The sequence below is a fragment of the Apus apus genome, chromosome 4 (genome assembly GCF_020740795.1).
Source record: "Apus apus isolate bApuApu2 chromosome 4, bApuApu2.pri.cur, whole genome shotgun sequence".
In the NCBI taxonomy this organism is placed as follows: Eukaryota; Metazoa; Chordata; class Aves; order Apodiformes; family Apodidae; genus Apus; species Apus apus.
Window position 1 is genome coordinate 58,074,563 of NC_067285.1, and position 24,933 is coordinate 58,099,495.

The window sequence follows — 24,933 nt, forward strand, 5'->3', positions numbered from 1 at the left end:
AGGAGTTTAGCAGCTATCTTACTCTTATTTGATGCCTTCAAGAAGTCTCTGCACTAGTCCTTATTAACAATTAAGATTTATATGGAGTTCTTGGAGGTAAACATAAGTTATCAAGTATGGGTGGATGGTCTGTCTGAAAATTTCAGCCTGATGGCTGTTTAAGAAAAAGAAAAGCATCTCTAGTTTTAAAGCTACTAAAATATGATTAGCCAAATAGACTATAAGACCAGATCACAACACGTAAAACCTTCAGTCTCTGATGACCTAATTTAATGTAGTTTTCTAGTGAGAACAAATACAACAATGATCTGCTGAAGAAACTCAGTATTCAATTGTATCTCCATGTGAAGGGAAAAAAACATTTTGAAATTGTGTTGGACATCTGAACTGTTAGAGTTGAGGGTTTTTAAAATTATTTACTCCTATACTCATTACAGAAATAAAGTATAGCCTCACAGCTATTTGGAACTTTACTGAGCTACCTTGGAAAGAACAGCCAGAGTACAGTGCCATCCAGCTACAATTCTTTGTTTGCTCTAGTTCTCTTTAAGCCTCTTCAGTCTAATGCATTTCTTGTATAAGTATTTCTACGTCAAGGTATGCAAAACTAGATGACAGCTTGAATATTAGTAGTAAAAACTCTGCAGGATCTTTTATCAACTCAGAACCCAGCAGTCTTCCAGGATAAAGAGGGACTCCAAACCCATTAGTAGACTATCCTCCAGGATTTCTGCTTCAAGCTCACATAGTGGGGAAGATCCTTGTGTCACATCCTAAAAATTCTTTCTTCGTTTGTTGGGAGGTAGATGCAAGCCTGGTAGTGCCTAAATGCTTATCTGAAATTGAATACTTCAGTTTTTCCCTCTTGCTTAAATAAGGATAAGTAATAAAAGCTGCTTTCATTGCACTAGCCTTGTCACCAGGATCCTCCCTTGACGGCTGGGAGTGGAGGACATTGTTTATCAAAAGCCTCCCTTATGAGATGAAAAAGGATAGTTCATGGTACTACCCTGTGGAGAGAATTGCTATCACATACAAACCATTTTTCTATCTACCCTTCTAGTTACAAAAAATAAATTATAATTAAAAAAATATAATTAAAAATATCTGGTAAATAAGGAAAATGAGATGCATACTTGCTTTGGCTGTTCTCAAATGTTTGGACACAAATGCTCAGTACATATTGAGGTATATTTTCTGAACAATGCAAAAACTGAGAGGAGGGCTGTGGATATTTCTGCTAAATATGACTCCCCAGTGTTTCCCTGCTCTCAAGTTTGCAGCATATATCTGAAATTACTTTCAAATTTTTTAGTGGGGTTTGTCTTTTGATTTTTTCCCTTCATCTGTAGCAGAGTTTATTGGTGAAATTCCCTTGAAATCACACATATACTAGAGCAAGAATATGCCTGTCTTCTGGCTTGTTTGTGTGACAGTAAGAAGGTGATCTACTTTTTAAATAGAATCTTTAACTTTTCCCTATTTTTTTCCAAAATTGTGAACTCTGTGTTTCCTCCTCCTCTCTGAAAACAGTCGGAATTGATACAGATCTTGGCAGCAGGACATATTGCTGAAATTTTAATTGCTCTGAAATTAAAATGCTTTGTTGCTGTAAATATTGGGGAAGAATGGAGGAGGAAAGCTAGGATGCAATATTTTCACATGCACATCCTTGCTAGTACACTCGTACAATAAAAATTAATTACACAGCTTCTTCTTTTGTATGGTGGGAAAAAAAGGTTATGTAAACTTCAAAATTGACTTGGCACTGAACTAAAAATGCCTTGTCATGTGTAACATTAGATATAGATATTAGTACCTCTTGTGTAAGTCGACTTTGTTAGGAATGAGATTGAACTTAGAGGCTATTTGTGTTGTTTTTTTTTTCATCAGTGTTTTATGTATCAATATATAAATAATCTAGAAATGTTTTTTATGATTCATCTTTCTTCGTGCTGTGAGTATAATTTTTAGTCTGACTAGCATACTCAGTTTTTACTTTTTAGCGAAGGGCTAGATACTGAATTATCAGGACAAAATCTGAGTTCTGAGAAATTAATTTCCCAAAATACTTACATGTTTTCACTAGTGCATAGGTATACTTGAAGTATGTAGCACTTGGCAAGCTATTAATTTGTAAAACTATGATTGTAAAATTGCTGGTTGCAAATTACTTGTTCTGCGCCACTTCTTTATCAGAAAGATGATGTCTGCCTTCCTCTAATTCACTGTGACCTTTTTCCATCACCTCTCTGATGGGATTTTATTTGCATTTTGCTTTGCTTCTACTATTGTTTTGCATTAAGATAGCCTTGAAAATCCCTCAAATTATTTCAGTTTAAATATGACATGCTTTTCCTGCCTTTTTTCCCCCACCATCCCTAATGTTGGCATGTACTAAGGAAGGTATGTAAATAAATGCATCTTTGGGCAAAGTGTTAGTTGAACATACATGCTCTCACTCTCTTTGTCATCATTCTAACTTAAAAGGATTGAGAGTGTCCACAACTCTTAATTTTGTGTGTGTTTGGTGTAAATAGTTTACTTAAGGAATGTGGGGGTTTTGGTTCCTGGTGAGAATACAGTTTCTGCTGAAAGTCAGGTGTAACATTTCAGTAACTGAAAATTGGATCAACTACAAATGATGACTCTCTAGATTATAGGAGTGTTGTGACTTTATGCCGAGTGATAGTGTGGGCTTGATATAAATAATAGCAAAACAACCTGTGAATTTTTGCTTGCTTTTTCTCCTCCTTCTTGCAATCTTTCCTCCAGTGTGGAATGGATTTTAGTAAAAAATGGATGTTGTAGCTTAGTGATATCAATAGGCTTTTTGGTTTTTGTCACTGTTATACAAACTATGGAGTAATTACAAAATCTTTTAATGGCAAAACTGTCAGAAAACCACTACGAATGTTTGGCTGTGGATGTAATAGAAGTTGTTTAAAACACTGTATTGAAAGAATAAGTAATCTTTCAACTTGGTGACAATATTTCTTGGATTTTAAAAGATGAAAACACTTGAATTAGATAAATAAAATCTCATTCAGCAGGAAGTGAATTCTGTCAAATGAAGACATTTTTAGGAATTCTATCAAATGGAGGTTTTGGGTTTTTTTTAGTAATTCTGTCAAAAGAACACTAGTTTTTATTTAACTTTATCCCGTGGATTAAAGCTTTAGTTGCCTATGGCTGAATTTGTTACAATCTTCACATTAGTAAAGAATGAATAATTATGTTTCCTGGGAGGCGTGAAGTGGACATTGGAGGGGCCATCACAAAGTAAATGAAATGCACTTTTGTGGTCTTTCTTTAAAAGAATGTCACTTGACAGTTCTAGAAAAATCTGATGCAGCATCTACCACTTCATATTGGCGGACAGTAAATCCATGTAGAAGATTTCTGCATTCATTTGCCTTAGATATAAGGAGTTTACAATGTCACACAATAAGTGTTGCTTTTGCTTCAGCCTTTTCCAGTGAAGCAGACTGAAAGAAAAACCTTTATTTTAAAAACAAAAATGGCTGTGAAACGTGCTGATGCATAGGGCAATATTTGGACATTTCTGGGGTCTGTGTGTAAACTTAAATTTGGGTTGACAGAACTTAATTAAACATGAAGCATCTTATGAGAAACTGTGTATGGGGAAATTGCAATTTTCCTGTGAATTTTTTAGAGGTTTTTAAAGTTACCCTAGCAATTAAAAGCAAGTCAACCAAATCTGAAAAGAATCTTCCCAGGAGGACTTAGAACTTTGCCTGAACTTGGTTTTTGTGTGGCAGACACTGCATACTGTATCTTCTACAGCATTCTCTAGATAGACTTTCAGAAATATATATGTCCTGATTAATACTGAGTTGAAAAAAATCAGTACAAGCCCAGAGAATCTGACCATTGCTCACTTGCAGACTCTGGGCTATTGTGTTTTGTTTGATCTGGACTTAAGTCCTATAAAGAATCATAAAATGAGTTTTAGAATTTAATAAAGCTTAGCAGAAAGCTGCATTCAGTCCTTGCATGCAAACAGATTTCAGGATGACTGAGTTCCTCTGCATTTATTATTAGTTCTCACTCTTTTAAAGGCACCATTGTGTGCCTTTATTGAATGTAAATATTTGTCTAAGAATTTCAAAGGTTTTTTCTTTACTAGTAAGCAAAGAGTTTTATAACAAAAAAATACTGCTTGAGTTCCTTTTCCCCATGAGAAAAGCCTGTGGGGGAAACATCTGTGGAATACTTAGTAGAGGCAATGTGAACCATGGATTCCTGGAGTTGCATTTAACTTTTCCATGTGGTATTCTAAGCAGCAGTTTCAACATGGTGTTCATAGAAAACAGATGGTTTCTAAAAGCTAATTAGGAATAGTAAAGTAATGGCTGATAATTTCAAATCCCTGTCTCTGGGGTCTGCATCTCCAGTAGAAATATTTCTGGGGATACTCAGAAAAAGGAGGGGAAAAAAAAAATTAAAAAAATTCCACTGATCCAGCATATGCTTTCTAGAAAACCTTTTAGCCTTATGCCATTATTTTGGGAATAAATGAGCCATGTTGCCTGTTACCCCTCAGACTTTCCGCTTGCAACCAAATTAGAAAAGACTATTGTTAATGTTGAATAGACAGTTTGTCTCAGTACAAATCATATCTCTAGGCATTTCCTTTAAGGCAGTTTCTAAAGGAGCATCTTGTTTAGGGAAGTCTGTGCCAGACAGGTACATGCCAGCCTATTTTAATGCACTGTACAGAGTGCACTGTACTGCCAGTCTCTTCATGTACCACTAGAGAAAATGTCAGGGTAGGTAAAATCAAGTAACTATGATTGGATATGCTGAATGCAGGTAAGACTCTTGCAGTGAATCTGCCAAAAGTAGCTGGGCTTGGGTTCTAATTTTGAACACTAAATCAGTTGATCACTGACAGGGCCTCACTGAGTTCTGCTTGGCACACACAGTGAAACTCTACCCAGATCTAGTAAAAACAACATATGTTCCCAGAAGCTGCTTAGGAAGCTCTTTAAGCACTGGGGGAATATCTGCAGAAGCCTTAGACCTTGCGAGAAGAAGTAAGGACACAAATAACCTCATAATGCAGGACTAGTCACCAGAACTGTACTGCTTTAGCAATAGTGAGTAAATGGATTAAGGCTATTACTGCTGTAAATAACTGAAGGAGTGGCTGAAATTCTAGCCAGGACTCCAGTATGGACAGAAATTCACTCAATAGAGGAACTGTAATAGCAGGACATGTACAATGAATCTGTTAGTGTAACTGATATATGAGATTCAAATATGATATCTGGACACATTTTTGTTTAAGTGCCTGCTTTACCCTCTTTTGGTCTATATTTTGCCTCAAGAATGTGGTGGTATTTCAGCATTTGAAGAGAATGTCAGAAATCATGCCTGAGGAAGCATTTTCTTCTTTTGAAGGCTACCAAGGTTCTTGTTGTCTAAGGAAGAAGAGAATACAAAAATGCAAGCATTTCTTATTCTGACACAAGGTACATACAGTTAACCAAATGAGAATTTATTTTTTTGTCTGCTCATTCAGGGTCAGGCAACTACTGTATATTAAACCATACACATAAGGGACACTAGCAGTAAGAAAAAATACACTATGTGCTTCTTAAATTAGGATGCTTCTCTAAACATTATATACTTTTTGGAGATGGAACACATTAAATCTTGACAGGACTGCAGAAAACTGGAGGAATAGGGTTTATGCCTTGTATGTGCAGTCAGAAGCACATGACAAGGACAACCTGTTTGCTCAAAGCCAATGTAATTCTGAGTAGATACAGTGTCTGCTCTCCCTGGTGCTGCTGCTAGTTGTAAGGTATCTCTGGTATTAAAGAGACTGCCCATACTACTAATTTTGTTGTATTGCAAGCAGACGTGTATAATGTGCTTATTTGTATGGTTGCACACCCAAATGCAGATTGTGGAGGTGTCTGTACTACAAACCTCCCTTCTGCATGGAGCAGAGGTGAGTTTATAGCATATAGTTTTGGTTCCAGAAGGATCACTTGACTGTGAAGAGGTGCAATTACAGCATGGCTTTAAGTTGGCCCTTATACAAAGCAGCAGTGAACTGGTAGCAGCCCAGACCTCAGCTGCTGATGTTGGTACTCAAGATGCCAGACTGCCTTTTGCAAAGTTTTATGCTGGAGCATTGCTACTGCTAGAATTCAGTACGGCTAGATTAAAGCAGCCCTGATTTTGTGTGCACAAAATGGAGTCAGTATTAGTAGCAAAAGCTTATCATGTGTATCCAGATACTGTCATCTCCCATCTCAACGTTGTTTTCATCTTAATACAGAATAAATAATATAACAACCTATTGTAAATATAGTTTTCAGCTCTTTATGCCATGATCTTATGTTTTCTTAGTCTTGGTGAGGATATTGCTTTGTTTTTTAGGAAGAGAAAGAAATTTGAAAGTTTTTTCTGTTTTGCAAATTAAACATGATAATGGTGATGAAAAAACCCTGTAATCTAAGGATTCATTAATCATTTGCATAGGTATTTCCATCAGCTGCAACAGTAGGTAAATTTTGGAGCCAGACTGAACATATGGATACCATTGTGTTTAAACTGTAATATAGTGCTTAGAGCAATGATAATCAGTGCTGCAGCTTAGATTGAGGCAGACTGATCTGGACCTTGATTAATTCCACTTCTTAGGAGCTGTGATAGGAACATCATGAAAGATGCCAGAGAGATGTTGTAGCTACAGTAGGTTCCAGTCCTCTGCAGAATAATGTGGCAATTCACCTGTTTGGGCTGTCTTTGCTATTCTTAGCTGCCACAGACTAGTTTAGGATCAGAAACACAGAGAGATTCCTCTGTGTCATTGAAGGTGATCTCCATGTCACTAGCTGTGTATGTATTACAGCTGGGAACCCTCATCTGTTTCCCATTTGTTATAAACTGTAACGTGTTTTATATATTTATCTGTATTTGCAGTTTAAGTAATGCTTTTCAAAAATCCTGTTTCATCAAGGTTGAAAACAGGTATGATAGATATATACAGAAAATGAATTAAATCTTTAAAATAAAGACCCAGAATGGTGAACCTGCATTTGCTGGTTTTCTGTATGTGGAAAAAAAAATGTGAAAAATGCAGTGAAAATAATGAATTCTGATACGTTAGGTCTTAAGCATCATGAAGACAAAGTATAATGAAATGCTTGATGAACTGATTAAAAAAACCTAACAAAACCAAAGCACCAACAACTTGAAATCAACAGATGTATCCCAATTCATATTTCTTACTGTATTTAAATGGCTTTAAGTAATGTATTAATTCTTTTAAGTTGTTTTTATATAGATGAAAAAGAGTTATTTGAAAAAACAGTCCTTAGATAAAATAATGTATTTAGTGAACTCTGACTTTATTATGAGAAAGAAACACAAACTTGGGAGATTTATCAGTTTAGCAGCAGTTATCTTGAGTAATCTTTTGGAAAAATAGACTAGGCAAAACCACTGAAAATATTTGATCAGCCAAAAATCTCAAGATTATACTTTGAGCCTTCCATTGTTGCATTAGGCCTTCCGTTAAATGTAAATTAGGTTTATGTAATTCTAAAGTCAGAAGAGCTTTGCATTACAGGCATAAATATGGTTTGTATTTCCTCTCCAGAGGGTGGTAGGAGTTTGAAAGAAAGTACTGATTCAAATATTGCCAAATATAAGTGGAAGAAAGTGAAAGATTGTTTTGAAGTGCCAGCATTGTTTTCTGAGGGTAGGAGAGCTTACAGTGACTGGCCTTCAGTGTTTAGTTTCACTGTAGTTGATCCTGTAATTTGAAGATTGTGTTCGATCCATTTTACACTTCATAGTTCAGTATCTTAGAGAAGGAGGCCTGAAACTTTTTAAAGTTTCTTACAAAAAAAAAAAAAAAAAGTAAATCAGTGGTTTGAAAATGGATCTTCAGAAACAATCTGTGGTGGATTGTTTCTGTTCTCTGAAAATTTATTTCCAGATACCAGTAATGAATTCTGCCCTAATTAATTCAAAACAGGATGATCTTTCTCCTGCATTTCAAAAGCACCAATTATATACATAATTGATACAGAGTTTCACAAAACAAGAGAATGTTACCAATGCTTCCAATGTTCAGCAGTGTCTGTTATGTTCTGACTCTGCAGAAACAATCGTCCAGATTACTTTAGGATTTTTTAGTATTTAATAGTTTGGTACTAAATTATGATGCTATAGGCATCTTTTTCACCTTCCAACTTACTGACAGTTTACCAAAAAAACTCTGAACATACTGAGTCAGCCTTTAGTTCAAAAAGAACCAAATCACCTAAATTCCTGGAGAGTTTTTGTTGGTTTTGTTCTATGCTTCTGGGGGAGGGAGATGGTGCTAATTTTGTTTTATTTCTTAAACTTTTGGATATTTGTTTGAAGGAAGAACTGACATTTTCAGGCAGGAAGGAAGAAATGTGTGAAATTTTGTTGGGTTTTGTTTTTAAGGAGAAACTGGTAGAGACACTTTTTATTTTTCCTTTTTTTATTTTTTTTCCCCCAGAATTTCTGGTACGGCAGTATAGATATATCTGTTTTTTTGTTAATGCCTAGAAATGTTACTTCTTCATAATCTATTTGTTGTCTGAACATGAAATGAAAGATGTTTCTACATCTTTAAATGTGTTTTACAACTGTTTATCTGCTTAGTAAAGCGTTTCAGAAACAGCACAACAGGCTTAGAAATTATGTTCCTCTAAGTTGAGAGTTAATGAAATTGAATTGGTTCTCTGAAAGCCAGTTACAAAATACTTCTCTTTCATGTATGACTGTACTTTTTCTGAACATCTAATCTTTTGATTAATCAGTTATATCCTCATTGATTTTACTTGGTGCCCCTAGCCCAGCATACTTGTTCCAGATATTGCAGAAGAGTTCAGCAGACCTCAGTAGCTCATGACAGGCAAAGCAGAGTAAGCACAGAAGCTAATTTGGTGAGCCCCAGATACCTTCAGAGTATGTATGGTGGTGTTTTTACACTGAATTTTTGTTATTTCCTCTGTGAAATGTCATTGTTTGAAATGGTGAGCTTAATTTTGTGTCTGTATTTCCAGTTTGCAATTAAGTGAGGAGGATACTGAAGTATCCTTATCAAATGCCTTTGAAAGGTCTGTGTGCTGTCTGAATGTATGCAAGCAATTAGCATTGCAAAACCCATAAGCTAGTATTATAAAAATAGCACTGCAAGGTTTGTTGGAAGTACTGAAACAGACAGAATAGTGATTAAATTAAGTAACATAAGGTTTTAAAATGTTAAATTACCAAAACTTGAAATACATGTGGAAAGCATTCTTCTAGTTTGTAAGGATCTCACTGGATTTTAGCAAAACTTACTATGTGAAGTGGTATATATGAAGGGGGTAGAACTGATAGAGACTTGAATGTATAGGGTACCTCAGCTTTATCCCCTCCTGTTGCAGTGATGTGAGAAACAGCTTTGAATGAGTACAAGATTGAAACCCTGATACAGGCACTCAGAAAATATCAGATTTTTATATCTCTACATAAAAACATTAAATTGCAATGAGTCATGCATTTCAACTAATGTGGTGAATCTTATAGTTGCTTAATTTGATTTTTTAAATAGAATTTGAACAGAAACCTGGCCTTAGCAGCTACTACATGAGCAATTCAAGCCATAGGAAAACCACTGAATCATAGAATTGTTTGAGTTGGAAAGCACCTTTAAAGGTTGTCTAGTCCAATCCCCCTGCAGTGAGCAGAAACAGCTTCCACTAGAGCAGGTTGATCAGAGCCTCATCGAGCCTGACCTTTAGTTGTTTCCAGGGATAGGACATCTACATCTTCTCCAGTCGACCTGTTTTAGTGTAAAACTCAAACTTCCATTTAAAGTTTAAAGATACATGAAAGTGTATTTGTACCTTTCATTAAAGGACTTTTCGAGATTCCTGCCTTTTATTCTTTCTGCACTGGCCACAAACACTAAGTTTGAATTTTTTATTTGCCCATGGAAAAATAGTTCTTATTTGAAGAGCTGTTGCTTCTGCAACCTCTCTAGGAAACAGTGTCTTCCCATGAATGGTGGAAACCTTGGACTGCAGTGATTATTGCTGTGTGCCAGATGTAAAGAATCAGAGAAATGAAAGTATATTGGATATTTGACTGTATCATTTTATTTTTTTAAGTTCTCCATAGTACAGGAATACCATGTTTTTCAATTAGCCAACTAGATAAGGGCACTGATTTCTAAATAGTGCAAAAAGGGGTAATATCTGGAGGGGAAAAAAAAAAAAAAATGTTTATATTTTTACTGCATTTGTGTTGTGGAACAGAGTTTCGTTAAATCCATAAGATTTTACTGAATTTGATGAGCCAGCAATCTGTCCTTATATGCAAATTTTTTCTTTTAACATTCTTCATAATACAAGTAGCTTTTATTTTTAGACTAGCTGCTCACTTGTAAGATGGAAGGTCAGCTGTGTGAAGTCAGGTGCTATTTTTGGTTCTGCACGAGGCTTCCCAGTTGTGCCACTTAAGGAAAGAAACTGTTATGCTGACTTTGGAGTTGCTGAGATTAATGCATGTATGGACAAAGATACCAGACATAATCCTTGTTTTGTAACTTAATTATTTTTTTTCTTCTCTTTAGACAAACTGGATTATGGCCATATAATGAGCTGCATTTTTTTAATGATCCTCCTTCCTGGGAAGTGTTCAAGGCCAGGCTGGATGGAGCTTTGAGCAACCTAGTCTGGTGGGAGGTGTCCCTGCCCATGGCAGGGGGGCTGGACCTAGATGATCTTGAAGGTCCCTTCCAACCCAGACTATTCTGTGATGATTCTATGACCCGTTTCCAATTTCCTCTTGTTATATTTAACAAGGTTGCTGTTTCTCTTTGTAACTCTGGAAATTGAGAAATATGTTGTTAAATTTCTAAGTTTTATATACTGAAATGATTGCCTCTTTTGGAAGCAGTGGGTAATACTGCAGGAAACATTGTTCTGGGGTATTTGCTGTTATAGAAATAGACAGATTAATTCTACAGTGTGATTTAGAATGATTCAAAATTTCCAGAATTTTAGTCCTTTTTAATCTGTAATTATCTGATACCTAAATAGATGCACATAATCAGCCAAATACTTAAATACGATTTTCCATAAAGAGATAAGTTTTGCCCTTTGGGAAAACTGGTGAATGGACCTTGCCAGAAAGTCCCACAGTACCGGAAGGCTTTAAGAAACAGATACAAGTAGGAACTCGCTTTAATTTGCATGTATTTCTATAGCTCATTTTTTCTTTACTGACATTTCCATTGCAGTGAGGATGATCTATTTGAATCTCACCCAAATGCAGTGTTCCATTTCCACATGTGTTCATTTGCTGAATTAAACTCTGAGATGTTAACAAATAGATGCAAAAAATCTGTTTAAAATTGAAATAAAACTAGAATGTGATATCTGCTCTATTCTGTAGTCTGTTCCCAGTAGCTGTATGGCTGTATGAGTTGCAGTGACCTGACCAGTCTGTTTATGCAGTCTTTCTGCGTTGTCATATTGTATTAGGCGTTTCCTGGGATTACTGCCAGACTTTTTCTGTTTACAAGGAAGCACGCAAAGATTTAACATTTCTGTTTTCTTTCTCACTCTTTAAATTCCCTGTGGGAAAGAAAGGTTTGTCTTGTCCTTTTCTACTACTGTTCCTCATAATGGAGTGATCAGGGAAATATTAGTGAAAGTAGGTTCATTTTCTAATGATGACTGTAATAATGTGACACAGCCATTGATTAAATAGTCATATAGGAAGCTGGCCTAGAAGAATTACTCTCATTATCATCTTTGTTGTAATATTCTGTTCTTTTTTTTTTTCTTTTTTCCTAAATAGTTTAACAAGCTGCCTTTATCCAAGGCAGGCAATTTCAACATTTACAAATTTTTAAAAGTAGAAAACTCAGTTTGCTGAATTGAATAAACTTGAAGGGTGCCAGATGCCAAACCTCAAATGGTGAATCAAACAATGTCTTGTGGAAGTTCTGACCTAGAAATCATATTTATTACATACTTTTATTGCACTGTCCAGCAGAGGTGAGGAGGGCCTACAACCATTCACAAGCTGTGGTTGTGCATAGCTTCAGGACTGCGAATGATTCCATTGACTTCAGCAAATCTTGTCTCAAGCCTAGAGATAGCCGACTGCATAGGTTAAAAACTTTATAGAGTGAGACCAAAATATAGGTCAACTACCTGAAGGAGCTGTAGAGAAAAAGGACCGTAAACATGTTTTCACAAACAGATTAACTGTGACTGTTAGAAAGGTCTTAGAGCCTCTTGAGTAGATTGCAAACAAACAAACCTACCTCACTTTTAAAAAATGTCTGTATTTTGTCAAGGAATATAGGAGATTGATATACAGGAAAATCAGTGTCTTTAAAATCTGAAGCAAATTTGCTGGTCAAGATGTGCACTTACATAACAGAAGATTACAAAATTAATTTTTAATTTTTGTTACACAGTCAATACTTTGGCATTCTTTCTACATAATCGGATCTCTATTACTGCATTTCGTATTTTAGTTGCAGACAAAACAATTGTGCATTTGAGCCTCAGAAGTTAAGAAGTATTTGACCTAATTCCCACTATTTTTAGAGAACAAAGGAGTGGGTTTTTTGTCCTGTTCTGCTAATGACGTTAAGGATGTTGGCCATTGGGGAAGTTACTATGATGCATTGCATAATCCTCATAGCTACAGTAGTAGGAAAGCTACATAGTAGGAAAGGTATCTAGAGCCTATTAAGCTCATAGTTATATGTTCTCAAGTTTTAGGACTCCCTAGCCTACCCTGTAGGTGTTTGGGGCAGTCTTAGTAGCATTTGAGATCTTTGAAGCTAATACCTCATCAGCTTATCCTTCTTTTAGTATTGTGTAATTTTGTTTCCTGGAGAGATTCTCCAGTGGAGCTGTCACAGAGAACATAAGCTGAGAAGGAACAGAAGTTTTTGCCACAAGTCTTTTGTCTCAAGTGCTTCTTTTCTATACCAGCAGGAATCTTATCACTTGACTTGTTTTTCCAAGTTTATTAAGTATCTGATACTGTTGCTGTTCTTGTGTACAATGTATGACCTGCCCTGGGATTGGACAATATGATTTCCAGAGGTCACTTTCAACCCTACCATGCTGTGATTCTGTGATTCCATGATTCTGTGATAATGTGGGCTCCCGTACTTGCCTGGCTCTTGAACAAGTTTCTTTTTTGCCTGCTTCCAAATCACTTAGAGTAATTACCTTCGACACTTTCATTTCTACCAGTTAAAAATAGAATAGTTACAATTACAGTTTTGTGGCTTTTAAAAGGACATGTCAGACACTCACTGGATTGACTTTTTTCTGTATTTCTGCTCCCTGGGTAGCTAGAATATTCTAGCTATCCATCTGGCTGTTCTCTCACTGTTTGCTGGAAACGTCAGGAAATATGACTCAGTCTAACCAGGCAACTAGCTGCCTTAAGCCAGTACTGAACCTCTTTTGTGCCAGTTTTGGTTTCAGTCATAAATTATACTTATAGCTTAGTAAGTAGTTAAGAATATTGGTTAAGCACATACACTCTCTTTCCCCTGGTCAGGTGTTTTTGTGAGATTGAACCAAGGGTAAGTTCCAAGGCTAAGAAAATCTGTGTTAAAATCACAGTACTTGGTAGGAAAGGGTGAGAATGCCCTTTTCACCTTCCTTTTTGAGTTCCTGAGGCTACCCAGAGGAAACTCTTCCTTCGGAAAGTTAAGTCTGCCTCAGCTGGTGATGAAACTGAAATAAAAAACAGACAACTGACCTGTTCCTGCAAGAGTGTTTTCCTTGCATTTTGCACTGTAGGACATGCATAAACCCTTGAACTGTAAGCCTGACAGCTTAAAAAACACTGCAAAAAATTTTATGAGCCTGTTTGTATGGCAGTGAAGGGGAAGTGGCAGCACTAACTTTATTTGCAAAGGAGAACAAAAATTATTATTACTATTATGACCTGGCTGGCAAAATAGACAAATATTTGACTTTTGCTTACTCAGAAATAAAGGTTGATGCAAGGGACAAAGGGCAAAACCATCAGGATGGCATAGCTGTAATCTGTCCCAGCCAAGGAGGAGTAGCATTTCCCAGCAGAAATGTGGAGATCCCTCACAGAGAACGCAGTAGAAGGGAGGTTGTATCTAGATTTGTCATGCTAACATATAACAAATAATTTGCATTCTTTTCAGCAATTCGTGGAAAACTCCCCACTGCGTTTCTTTAAAAATTTCAGCTTCAAATGTCTGTGACTACTGCTGAGCTCAAAAAGCACACACAAATCCAGCTGCTACTGTGCATGCCAGTTTTCCTAGTTTTCCTTGTTTTCCTTTTGCTGTGTTATATTGCCTTTTAAAAATATTTATACTATATCCTGTTTTCTTGAAGTCAGTAGATATAAATATTTCTCCTATTCTTAAAACAAATACAATCTTGCATATGCTTTGTAGTTTTGATGTTTTAGTTCCATTTTCAGCTGATGTAGAGAATTTGTTTTCCAGAGAAGCTTTCCCCAGGCACAGGGTGTGCCTTTTTAGACTTAAACTGTGCAGTCCTGTTGCTGTTTACTTAAATTGAATCAGCCATACTAAATTGAGCCAAAGCATTTGTCTGTACAGTTCTTCCTTCTACACTTAAAGTGAAGTGTATTTGTTGAGCTGGAATAAATACAGTTTATTGAGTAAGCTCCTAGCTGGAGAGTGTTGATATATAGTTCCAGAACTCTCTTCAGTGCTAAAGATTTGAGAGGAATTGAATTCTTTAGTAATCTTTCAGGTGCCTAAAAAACCTCCATGGCATCATTCTTTCACTTTATTTTTAGTGGTTGTAGGACAAATGTCTTGTTGATACTGGTTACTTTATATAATTGAATTTTTTAAGTTGTAACTTTATAGTAAAGGACAATTATTAAATACCTGTTGAATTCTGTCTATGAAAGATCAAATATTATTCATGTTACTTCATGGTGGGAATGTATCTTGGTCTTGTTAGATGCAGAGGTGGGAGCAGGAGTTTGTGTAAAATATCTTTCTAGGCCTGCATGATGGTAATGGGAAAGGGATTTCTTTGAGGATCACAATTCATATATTCTAGTCCAGTAACTGATCCTACTGAAGAATATTTCTACAGAAAGAGAGCAAACTTCTGTAGTTATAAACATTTGTCAGAAATATAAATCTATTTTTAAAGAGTATATTTAAGAGTATATTTAAAGAGTGTATTAAAACACTGCAGTTGTAGACAGAAGGAGATCAGGAAATAGATGTATTTCTCTTCCTTCCCTTTCAACACCCTGTTCCATATTTTGACTTACATTTCTGCCTATTCCAGTGGGTTCGTGCTTCTTTTTTTTTTCTGCTTGTAAACCACATTTTTGTGCTGTCAGCTGTGTGATTTTGAAGTGCGTTTACCATTGATGGTCTGGCAAACTACTGTTAGTCATGCCACTTCTGTAACAAAATACATATTTAGTAATAAGCCCCTCTGTTAGAAAGGTCTTTATTTTTTTTCAAACAACTTGATACATTCAGTGTCACAAGATTTCCTCAACTGAGGAGAGGATAGGGAAGTTTTATAAGAAAGGACTGGGTTTTTTGTAACAGGCAATTCAAATTTTAAATCATTGGATCATTGAGCCTCTTGCATACTTGTTTGGGTCCCTTGCAATTGAAGCCACTTACAATTTAATTCTCCTGGGTGATGCCACTTGAATTATGTTGTTCTCTGATCTTTAGTCTACTTGTGAACACAGCCTTTTTGAGCCCACCAGGAAGCGATGGTGCCCAGAGACAATTGCACATAGTCTCAGAAAGCTATGATGAGGATGCAAGTGAATGAACTCTATGGAAACAGACACACAGTAATGCTGTAGGTGACCCTACTAAAAAAGAAAAGATGTTGAATTCCAGTTATATTTATTCTGAGACTTCTCGCACAACTTTTTTTGCTTTTACCTAATCCCTTCTATTCATGTGTGTCATTCTAAGCTGTTAGGAGTCTTTTTAAAGGACTTAGTGCCAGTTCAGTCCTATCCAAATAGGCACTACTCTGCTGTGTCTAGTGACGTATTTTGAACAAAAGCAGCGGAACAAGACAACCTGATGGCAGTCTGAGTTGTCAGAGGAGCACCACTAAGTCACTTTTGGTTCTGAATTAAGGGAAGGCAATGGAATTACCCGCAGAACACAGGCTAGGAAAGGGTGTTTTATTTAGAAGTAGGGTTTAACACATTTTAGATTGTTGATTGAAACACACAGAGTTAACAATATAACATTTTTTCTGAAGTGTTTGTAAAGCAGTTTTTCAAAATGTATTTCACTTTTCTATGTGTGAAAAAAAAAAATTATTTATTCAAGGAGGCATGACACTCCTTTAGTGTAAGCTTTTGTAGTGTCAGCTATAATGAGAAATCCTAAAAAACTTCCTTGTGCAGCTCTTTGTATAACTTCCATTAAAACATCAGATTTAAAACAGATTATTTTTTTTCCTGTGGACAAACATATTATGTTCAACTTGTAAGAAAAGTTATCTATAGTAAGTAAAGCTAAAGACAGGAGACACCTGTTCTGATTGAGCTTACTGCAAGGCCACCTGTGGAAAGCATGTACTCTAAGTACTTGTATAGAGCTTTTGTGGATGTAAGCTAGGAATTGGCCGGATCTGAATCTCAAAAATTACCTAATGAATGTAATTTTTAAAAAGCTCTCAACACTATTGAAAATTGGATGTCATTTTGGTGATGAACCTTTTTGAGGTGAATCAAGCTTATAACTTGTTCAACTTGATGCATAGAAGCTCCCAGCATCAGGACTAGCAAGAGAGTTGTTACTTGAATGAATGACTACAAATTTGAAAGTTATTGCTATGGTGCACTTCAATGCATCTTTGCAAATACCATCTGGCTTTGAAAGGCATTTTAGGAAATATTTTTTAAGAACTTAATAGTTCTTTTAGCACCAAGTGAAGCAAAACAAAGAATGGGTAGGACAAATTATAGGCACTTAGTGGAAAGAGAAACCGTATTTGTCATACACTAATTTCACAAACCAAATTTTGATCCCTAACTTACTGGAATGACTGACATACTATTCATATGCACAAGTTTTACTGGTAATGAAACTCTAAAAAAAATAATAAAAATCAATAAGTGTTCAAATTTATATATATATATATTTCTTAACTGATTGGATCCTGCTTAAAGCTATAAAAAATTACTATTTGATTTAAGTATAGATATTCTTTGGAGTGGAATTGTGTGATTTGCAAGTTAGACCACAGTGGACCTTCAGCATTCAAAATCCCATGCAAATTATTTAGTCTTTTTATCCCTTAACAGTTTTTTACACACTAAGTGAGCAAAAAACTTATTGTAGAATTGCAGCATATACCTTAATTTTAATTCTGTAGGAAATAAGGAGCATTTCGTTTATCATCTCTTTGCACCTTGGGAGCTGCTCCTTTGACTTCATTATGATACAGGCCTAGAAAAATAACCCTGAGATTGTACTTTCAGGAAAACAGAAGATTTTTATGAACTTGGTTTTAAAAATACTTCCATCACCTCATAATATGTGGTTATTTGGGACTGGTAAGTTCTAGGATATCTTTATTCTTTGTTGAATGCGCTTTTTCAAGTAATTTTTTCTTCTTGTGTATTTTACATGTAGCCAGTCTGTGCTATTTGTAGGGAGGAATATAGCAAGCATCTATGTAAATCTTTCTAATGGTTGCATTTATCTGGCTTTCAGTTATAAGTGTAGTTTAGTATCTTCTACAGTGAGCTGTCTTGGTCCGTGACTGTGACCTGGAAGTCACACAGGTGAGGTACAGAGCATGTGAGCAAATCAAGAGGCTGGCATTAACCTGAGCTCTAAAATGGAGGTGCCATTTCTCCAACTCCAGCAGTTTATCTGATCACTCGTACTCATGATTACTCCTGTGAATTTTTTCCTGTGGAAACTATATACACATGAACATGTGGGAAAGCACCTATAGAAATCAGTACCTTTCTCAAAGTTCTCTATTCCCTTCCACAGTAGCCATTTACAAAAGATTTTAAGGTGCATTTCTGTACTCCTGTCATCTTTTGTGCACAGATCTGACCCTTCTTTTGTAGAACTGCTCTGCAGAGAACAAAAGGATGATATTATATCCCTGTGTGTTTCCCAGGGTCTGACCTGAGACTTGTCATACTCTCCTCTCTTACTCTCAGCTCAGGTGTTAGACTGGATAGGTTAACGGGTGAGGGGGAGGCTTTGAGTCAGAACAGAAGGGTTAATTTTAAGCTCTGCTGAATCACAGCATTTAACTCTAACCTTCTCCCAACAGCACTGCAATGGCACCAAGGGCATGAGTAGAGCAGTGATAGATAGGCAGAACTTGTGGAAATTAGCGGGGTCTGGGGGACTTCGGGTGTGAACTTGTGCCTCGCACAGCTTTCCCTGAAATGGTGGATTTGGGTTCATTGCTGGATTCCTGAAATCTGTGTAAATGTTAATGCGTCATCTTATTAGTAGAGAGAGTTATTAAGTAGAGAGGAATAAATCCCATGTTAGCAAAACTTTTCTTCAATTTGCATAGTCTTTTGAATCCAGTTATTACTTCCTCTTTACTTAACTAGAAGCGGCAGTTTGAAGTACATCTGAAAATGTCTGTTGTCTGCAACGGTAAGATAACAATAAAAGGATTTTGGGGAGGGCTGCAGTCCTTTGGCTGCATAACACAGTGACACAAATGCTAGATTCAGCATGTGGCACTGTAGTGAGGATCCTGCCGTAAGGGCACCGTCTGTCATTCCTGGGTTAGCTGCCATGACAACTGCACTGCTGGTGAATGCCTTGTGTGGGTGTTCTTGCTGAGAGTCATTGATATTCTGAGTGTTTCTCAGAATACTGCAGGCAGGAGAGATCCCTTCCTGTAGTTCTGTCAGTGTTTACTATTTTCTCGGTGGCTAAAATATGCAAATGGTGCTGACAGGTATCTGGGAAGGAAAAAAAAAGCTACTTTCCCTGAAGGCAGTTTTTTGTTTTACCTCTTTAATTACATGGTTTTACCAAATGGTTTTAACTTTCTTAGCTTTTATTCCTAGATCTCATTTGGGTTTGCAATGTTAAAGAGAACAATTAAAGGGAAACAATTATGCAGTAAAATTCTAATTAATTTGTGTTTTTAAAGTAGCTTGTTACCTGAAAACAATTTTTTTCTTACAAGGGAGTTAGAATGAGTTCAGTGGGATTTCTTGTTGTACCATTTTAATTTTGTTTTTTAAAGCAGGCACTTGCTCCTTCACAAACTGACATTTACTGACTTTTGAGGAGTGTGGTTGTTTCAACATGTTTGGTTTTGTGTTTTTAAATATTGTCTGAACTGTTTTTCTTTCTGAATATCCCACTCCTTCTTGAGGCACATTTTAACGTCATTACTGGACAAATAACAGACAAAGCTGCAAGAGCATGGAAGGGACTCAGTATTTCTCTATTCTTGAATATGGAATACCTCTGAATAAATTGGAGAATTATTATTTTTTAACAGGACTTTAAAACATGGATGTTAAATGCCTCAGAGGATTAAAAAAACCCCACAAATTTGGAGATGCAGTAATTCTAACTTCTCATGTTTTCCCATAAGCAGTTAATGTAAGAATACAAGAAGCTTTGATATTTGAGTAGTAATTATAGTTGGTCTTTCCAAAGTCATCAGCATGCATATGTAGTTATAGGCAAAAATCAGATGTTAAATGTAAGAAAAGGTGCTTCGAGGATGAGGGGCAGTCATATTTTACATTTTTGACCTTGAGGTCTCCTGCACTACTGGAGAGCTGAAGTTCTTGAGAACTGGATTTTTTCTGTCATTCTAAATAGAACATATGATATCTTTGTGAAAACAGAAACTTCCTGTTGCTGACTAACTGAAGATTTAGTATTTCAAAGTACTGCATTTGTTTATTTTGATTCATGTGTTTTCCTGTCAAGGTGACATGCTTGCAGGACTTTTTTGGAGATGATGATGTCTTCATTGCATGTGGACCTGAGAAATACCGGTATGCTCAGGATGACTTCGTGTTGGATCACAGCGGTAAGACTAAATAATACATCCTAAAACCACAGAAATAGTCAACTTCATTGAGAACTCTTCCCTCTTACCCTGCCTCTACTTCCTCCCCTGTTCAATCCTCAAGAGTTGTGTGATACAGGAGAAAAGACATTATTAATAGTATATCATAATAGACTATAAAATAGACATATTACAACAGAATGTATTTTCCTATGGATTAAAAAGTTTTTCCAAACCATCATCTGGATTCTGTAAGTCTGTTAAAATGCACTAACAAACCTGATCCATTTTCTTAGATAACTGACCCTGTTCCTGAAGTTACATTGAAAACAGCATTCAATTTTAAAAGGTTCAGTCATGGGTCTAATGAGCCTAAAATCTGTTAAAAATATTCACTTTTGACATCTGTGGCTAAAAGATTATTTTCATATTGCTGTCTTCATGAGGTTTTTGAAAAATTACAAGAGTAACCAAGCCCATTTCAGGTCTTGAGTTGTCCTGCTAGGCAATTCACACATTAAGGTCTTGTCTGTTGAGCCAGTTTATATTGTGAGGTTAGAGGGGTTGTTGGGTAGGAAAGGAGGTGAGACAAACTGGGACTTTGTGCCTATGCTGACTGCCACTGAGAGGTCATTAATTAACTTGGTTACAAAAGTTGTTTTTCTGTAGAGAGAAAATGTGTAATGTCAGTTCAAGAAAAAAGTACTCTCCTCTACCAGGGAGTTTTAAAATTGGTTTGGAATACTGAATCATATACATATAGATGTGTGGGTGTGGGTTTTTTCCTCCAAATTTGTAGAATCATAAGGTTTAGGTTGGAAAGGACTAATAAAGGTCATAAAGTCCACCATATCATGGTCACTGTCACCAAGGCTATTCCCAACCTGAATGTCTCCAGACAAACCTTCTTTATTCATCAATATACGGTGGAGTTTAATATTTTACAAGGAAGAAGCAGGGTAATAAGTAGGATTACAACCCTGGACTTCCATAGGGCTAACTTTGGACTCTTCAAAGTTCTGCTTGCAAGAATCCCATGGGCTAAAACTCTGGAAGGAAAGGGAATCCAGGAAAGGTGGTCAGTTTTTAATTACCATTTCTCCAAGCCCAAAATAGGTACATTCCTTCAAGTAGAAAATCAGGCAGAGGTGTTAAATGACCTGCATGGATATGCAAGGATCTTCTGAAGAAAGTCTCATGGAAGAAAGAAATGTACAGTTCGTGGAAGAAGGAGCTTGTCACTTGGGATGAACTATAGGGATGTTGTTACGGTTTGTAGGAAGTCAACAAGAAAGGCCAAAGCCCTCTTAGAACTTAAGCTGGCAAGGGAAGTAAAAGAGAACAAAAAGAGCTTTTTCAATTATATCAGCAGTAAAAGGAAGAATAGGGAAAATATGGGCCCACTACTGAATGAGGTGGGATCCCTGGTAACAGAGGATGCAGAGAAGGCAGAGTTGCTGAATGCCTTGTTTGCTTCAGTATTTACTAAGACCAGCCCTCATGAGCTTCAGACCCTGGATATAGGAGAGGAACCCTGGAGGAGGGAAGACTCTCCTCTAGTCAATGAAGAGTGGGTCAAAGATCAGTTATGTAAATTGAATGTGCATGAATCCATGGGCCCTGATGAGATGCACCCAGGAGTGTTGAGGGAGCTGGCTCTACCACTCTCCATCATTTCTGAAAGATCATTGCAAACAGGAGAGGTGCCTGAGGACTGGAGGAAGGATTCAACAAGAGCAAGTGCAGAGTCCTGCACCTGGGAAGGAACAACAAAATGCACCAGTACAGGCCTAGGAGGTGATCTACTAGAGAGCAGCTCCATGGATAAGAACCTTGGAGTCCTGGTAGACATCAAGTTATCCATGGGACAACACTGTGCCCTTGTGGCCAAAAAAGCCAATGATATCTTGGGGTGCATAAAGAGGAGTGTCTCCAACAGATTGAGGGAGGTTCTCCTCCCTGTCTACTTGGCCCTGGTGTGACCTCACCTGGAGTATTGTGTGCAGCTCTGGGCACCCCAGTTCAAGAGGGACAGGGATCTACTTCAGAGAGTCCAACACAGGGCTTCGAGGATGATTAAGGGACTGTAACACCTGCCTTATGAGGAAAGGCTGAGAGACCTGGGGCTTTTCAGTCTAGAGAGGAGAAGACTGAGGGGGGATCTAATTAATGTCTATAAATACATGGACATCAAGAAAGCAGGGACAAGCTCTTTTCACTTGTGCCCTGTGATAGGACGAGGGACAATGGATTCAAACTTGAGGATAGGAAGTTCCACCTCAACATGAGGAAGAACTTCTTTACTGTGAGGGTTAGAGAGCACTGGAACAGGCTCCCCAGAAAGGTTGTGGAGTCTCCTTCTCTGGAGACCTTCAAGACCTGTCTAGATGCCTTTCTGAGTGATCTGCCCTAGTTGGTGGTTTTTGTGTTTTGCTTTGTTTGGTGTTTTGGGTTTATTTTTGGTCCTGCTCTGGCAGGGGGTTTGGACTTGATGATCTTTGGAGGTCCCTCCCAACCCCTAATATTCTGTGATTCTGTGAAGTCCAGCCATCCTATAATGAGCCAAGGACATCTTCAATGAGATCAGTTTGCTCAGTGCCCACTCCAACCGGACTCTGAATGTTTCCTGTGATGAGGCATCTGCCACCTCTCTGGGCTACACGTTCCAGTGTTTCATTACCCTTATCATAAATTTTTTTTTCAATAAATTTGGTCTGAATCTATCTTTTTTTAGTTTAAAACCATTACCCCTTGTTGCTACAGGCCCTACTAGACATGGGGCTTTTTCTGTCTATATTGGTCCAGCTGAAGAGTCTCTCTGATTTTCTTTTTTTGAAAAAAATTAATCCCTGATAAAAAAATGCGAGGAGGATTCAGCTGGCTCCCATTCTGTTGTTATAGCCAGCATGATGGTTTTCCAGAACTGGCTGAATGTGTTGATCCAGCTAGAGTGGAGGTGACAAGAAGGGTATTTTTTCAACCTAGTTTTCGACTACCTAAGATACAATTTTATTCTTATGCAGGAGTGGAGGGGCTTGGTTATATTAACTCACAATGCAAATCCCAGTCTGGGCAAAATCATAATTTCCCTTGCAAATTTTAAGGTCATAAGTTTGCTTTTTGCATTACACCTTCACAGGCTAATTGTGCTCTTTTCCTTTCTGAGAACCCAGTGATGGAAGGGTTTTTTCTGCCTTTTTCTCTTCAGCTTTGGTGGTCCCTGCTTCATCTAACTCTGAAGGCCTTATTGGAGTAAAGCAGATTAGGTGCAGAGCTGAACATGAGTTAACTGGCAGGGCATGCAGGTCTGCTTACTGTTTTTGCTGGTGACATGGCATCATAATGTTGGCATTGACATAGTAGTGATGAATAACAGGGACTAAATTAGGAGCAAAATTTATACGATTCCATCGGAAGTAATTTGCAGTGGATTCTAAATGTGAGAATTAAAAAGTTTCCAAAATGTCAATGCGTGTATGCCTATTGATTCCTTTCCCATTTAGATTGTCCTATATTTAATGACCTATAGCTGATGGTAAATGGCAGTAATCTATTGTCGCAGACTTTTGGAAACTATAGACATTTTTCACCTCTTCAAAAACTGGCCACAACATCAGTTTCTTTCAAAATTTAGTACATAGGGCTTGCTGTGGTGTTGCCCTATATGAAGCTGCCATTACCACATGCAGGACTTACTGAATTATCCAAAGAAACTTGGCATCAGCTGACTGCTTTGCTCTTTCAGCTGTGTGTAGGTACAAACTTGAATTATGCTAATAATCCAGCTTGAAGACATGAATAAATATTACAGACAGCATGTTACATACAGGTTTTGAGTAGCTCAAATATATTTGTATGGTATGTAGGTTAAGGTTCTGAGATGCTCTTATAAAATTGTTTCATTCAGTTGGGCATGCACATCTAGAAAATATTTTCTGGATAACAGACAGCAACAGTATGGTTTGGAGGAAGCCTGTACATTGAGGCTGTATGTTGTACATTGAGTCAAAATGATCTGCTTGCTTTGTAGAATGCCGTGTTGTGAAGTCCTCTTATTCCCGATCATCTGGCATGAGATATACGGGGTCCAAAAGTCCAGGGCCTTCACGTCGAAGCAAGTCACCTGCCTCAGGTACTACTTCTAGGAAAGAGTAGGTAAAATACGTGAAAGTTAGAATTTGTTTACCGGGGTGAAAAAAAATGTTGGCTCTGTCTGAAATACAAGTGCCATACTTTGTTTCCTAAGGGGAAAAAAACATTTTTTTTCAGTTTGTCTCATAGATTTAATGCTAATTCATAATAACAGTTGCATTTATTTTTGAATCCTGAGGAGAAATGTGGTTTCTGTTTTTTAATTAACAGGCACAAAAAGTTTCAGTTTATTAACACTGGAATAATTTGTGCTAATTGTACACTTGGGATATGTTTTCAGCATGGCACTTGATTTTCTTGAAGACTGTTAACTGCAGAATGGTTATGTGGTTCATTTCATGCTCGTTGAGCTAGAGCATACCCATAAGTGTTTTGAATTTGAAAGATTTCTCCTATATAAGCCAAATAACGTTGGAAATATAGGATTTTGCTGTTTCAAGTAATTTTAGGAGATGTTCTGAATGTTACTGCTCATTAACCAAGAAATATTTTTTTTTTCTTGTGCTTTCTGTACTTTCAAAGGAATGTTCATATTGTGATTTTGCCAGCAGTTTGGCTGTACACTGTATGTTGCAACCCTTGAGACTTTAATGCAAATAAATAAAATGGAGAAGCATGAGGTTTTCCCCCTTTTTTACCTCTGCATTTAATTTCTAAATACAATAAAACAATTATTTTTTTCCCTCAG

At 36.9% G+C, this 24,933-nt stretch overlaps 1 protein-coding gene across 5 annotated transcripts in view; it reads left to right on the forward strand.

The window, feature by feature from the left end:
• DCLK2 (doublecortin like kinase 2) overlaps positions 1–24,933 on the forward strand; it is an 85,899-nt gene that overhangs the window by 22,852 nt on the left and 38,114 nt on the right. For all 5 annotated transcript variants that reach the window (XR_007889496.1, XM_051619698.1, XM_051619699.1 and 2 more), the window contains exons 3-4: positions 20,012–20,114; positions 24,124–24,225. Coding sequence is in view for 4 of the 5 variants with exons in the window: in XM_051619698.1 (XP_051475658.1) it covers positions 20,012–20,114; positions 24,124–24,225 (205 nt within the window). In the remaining variant the exon portion in view is untranslated. The remainder of the gene's footprint in view (positions 1–20,011; positions 20,115–24,123; positions 24,226–24,933) is intronic.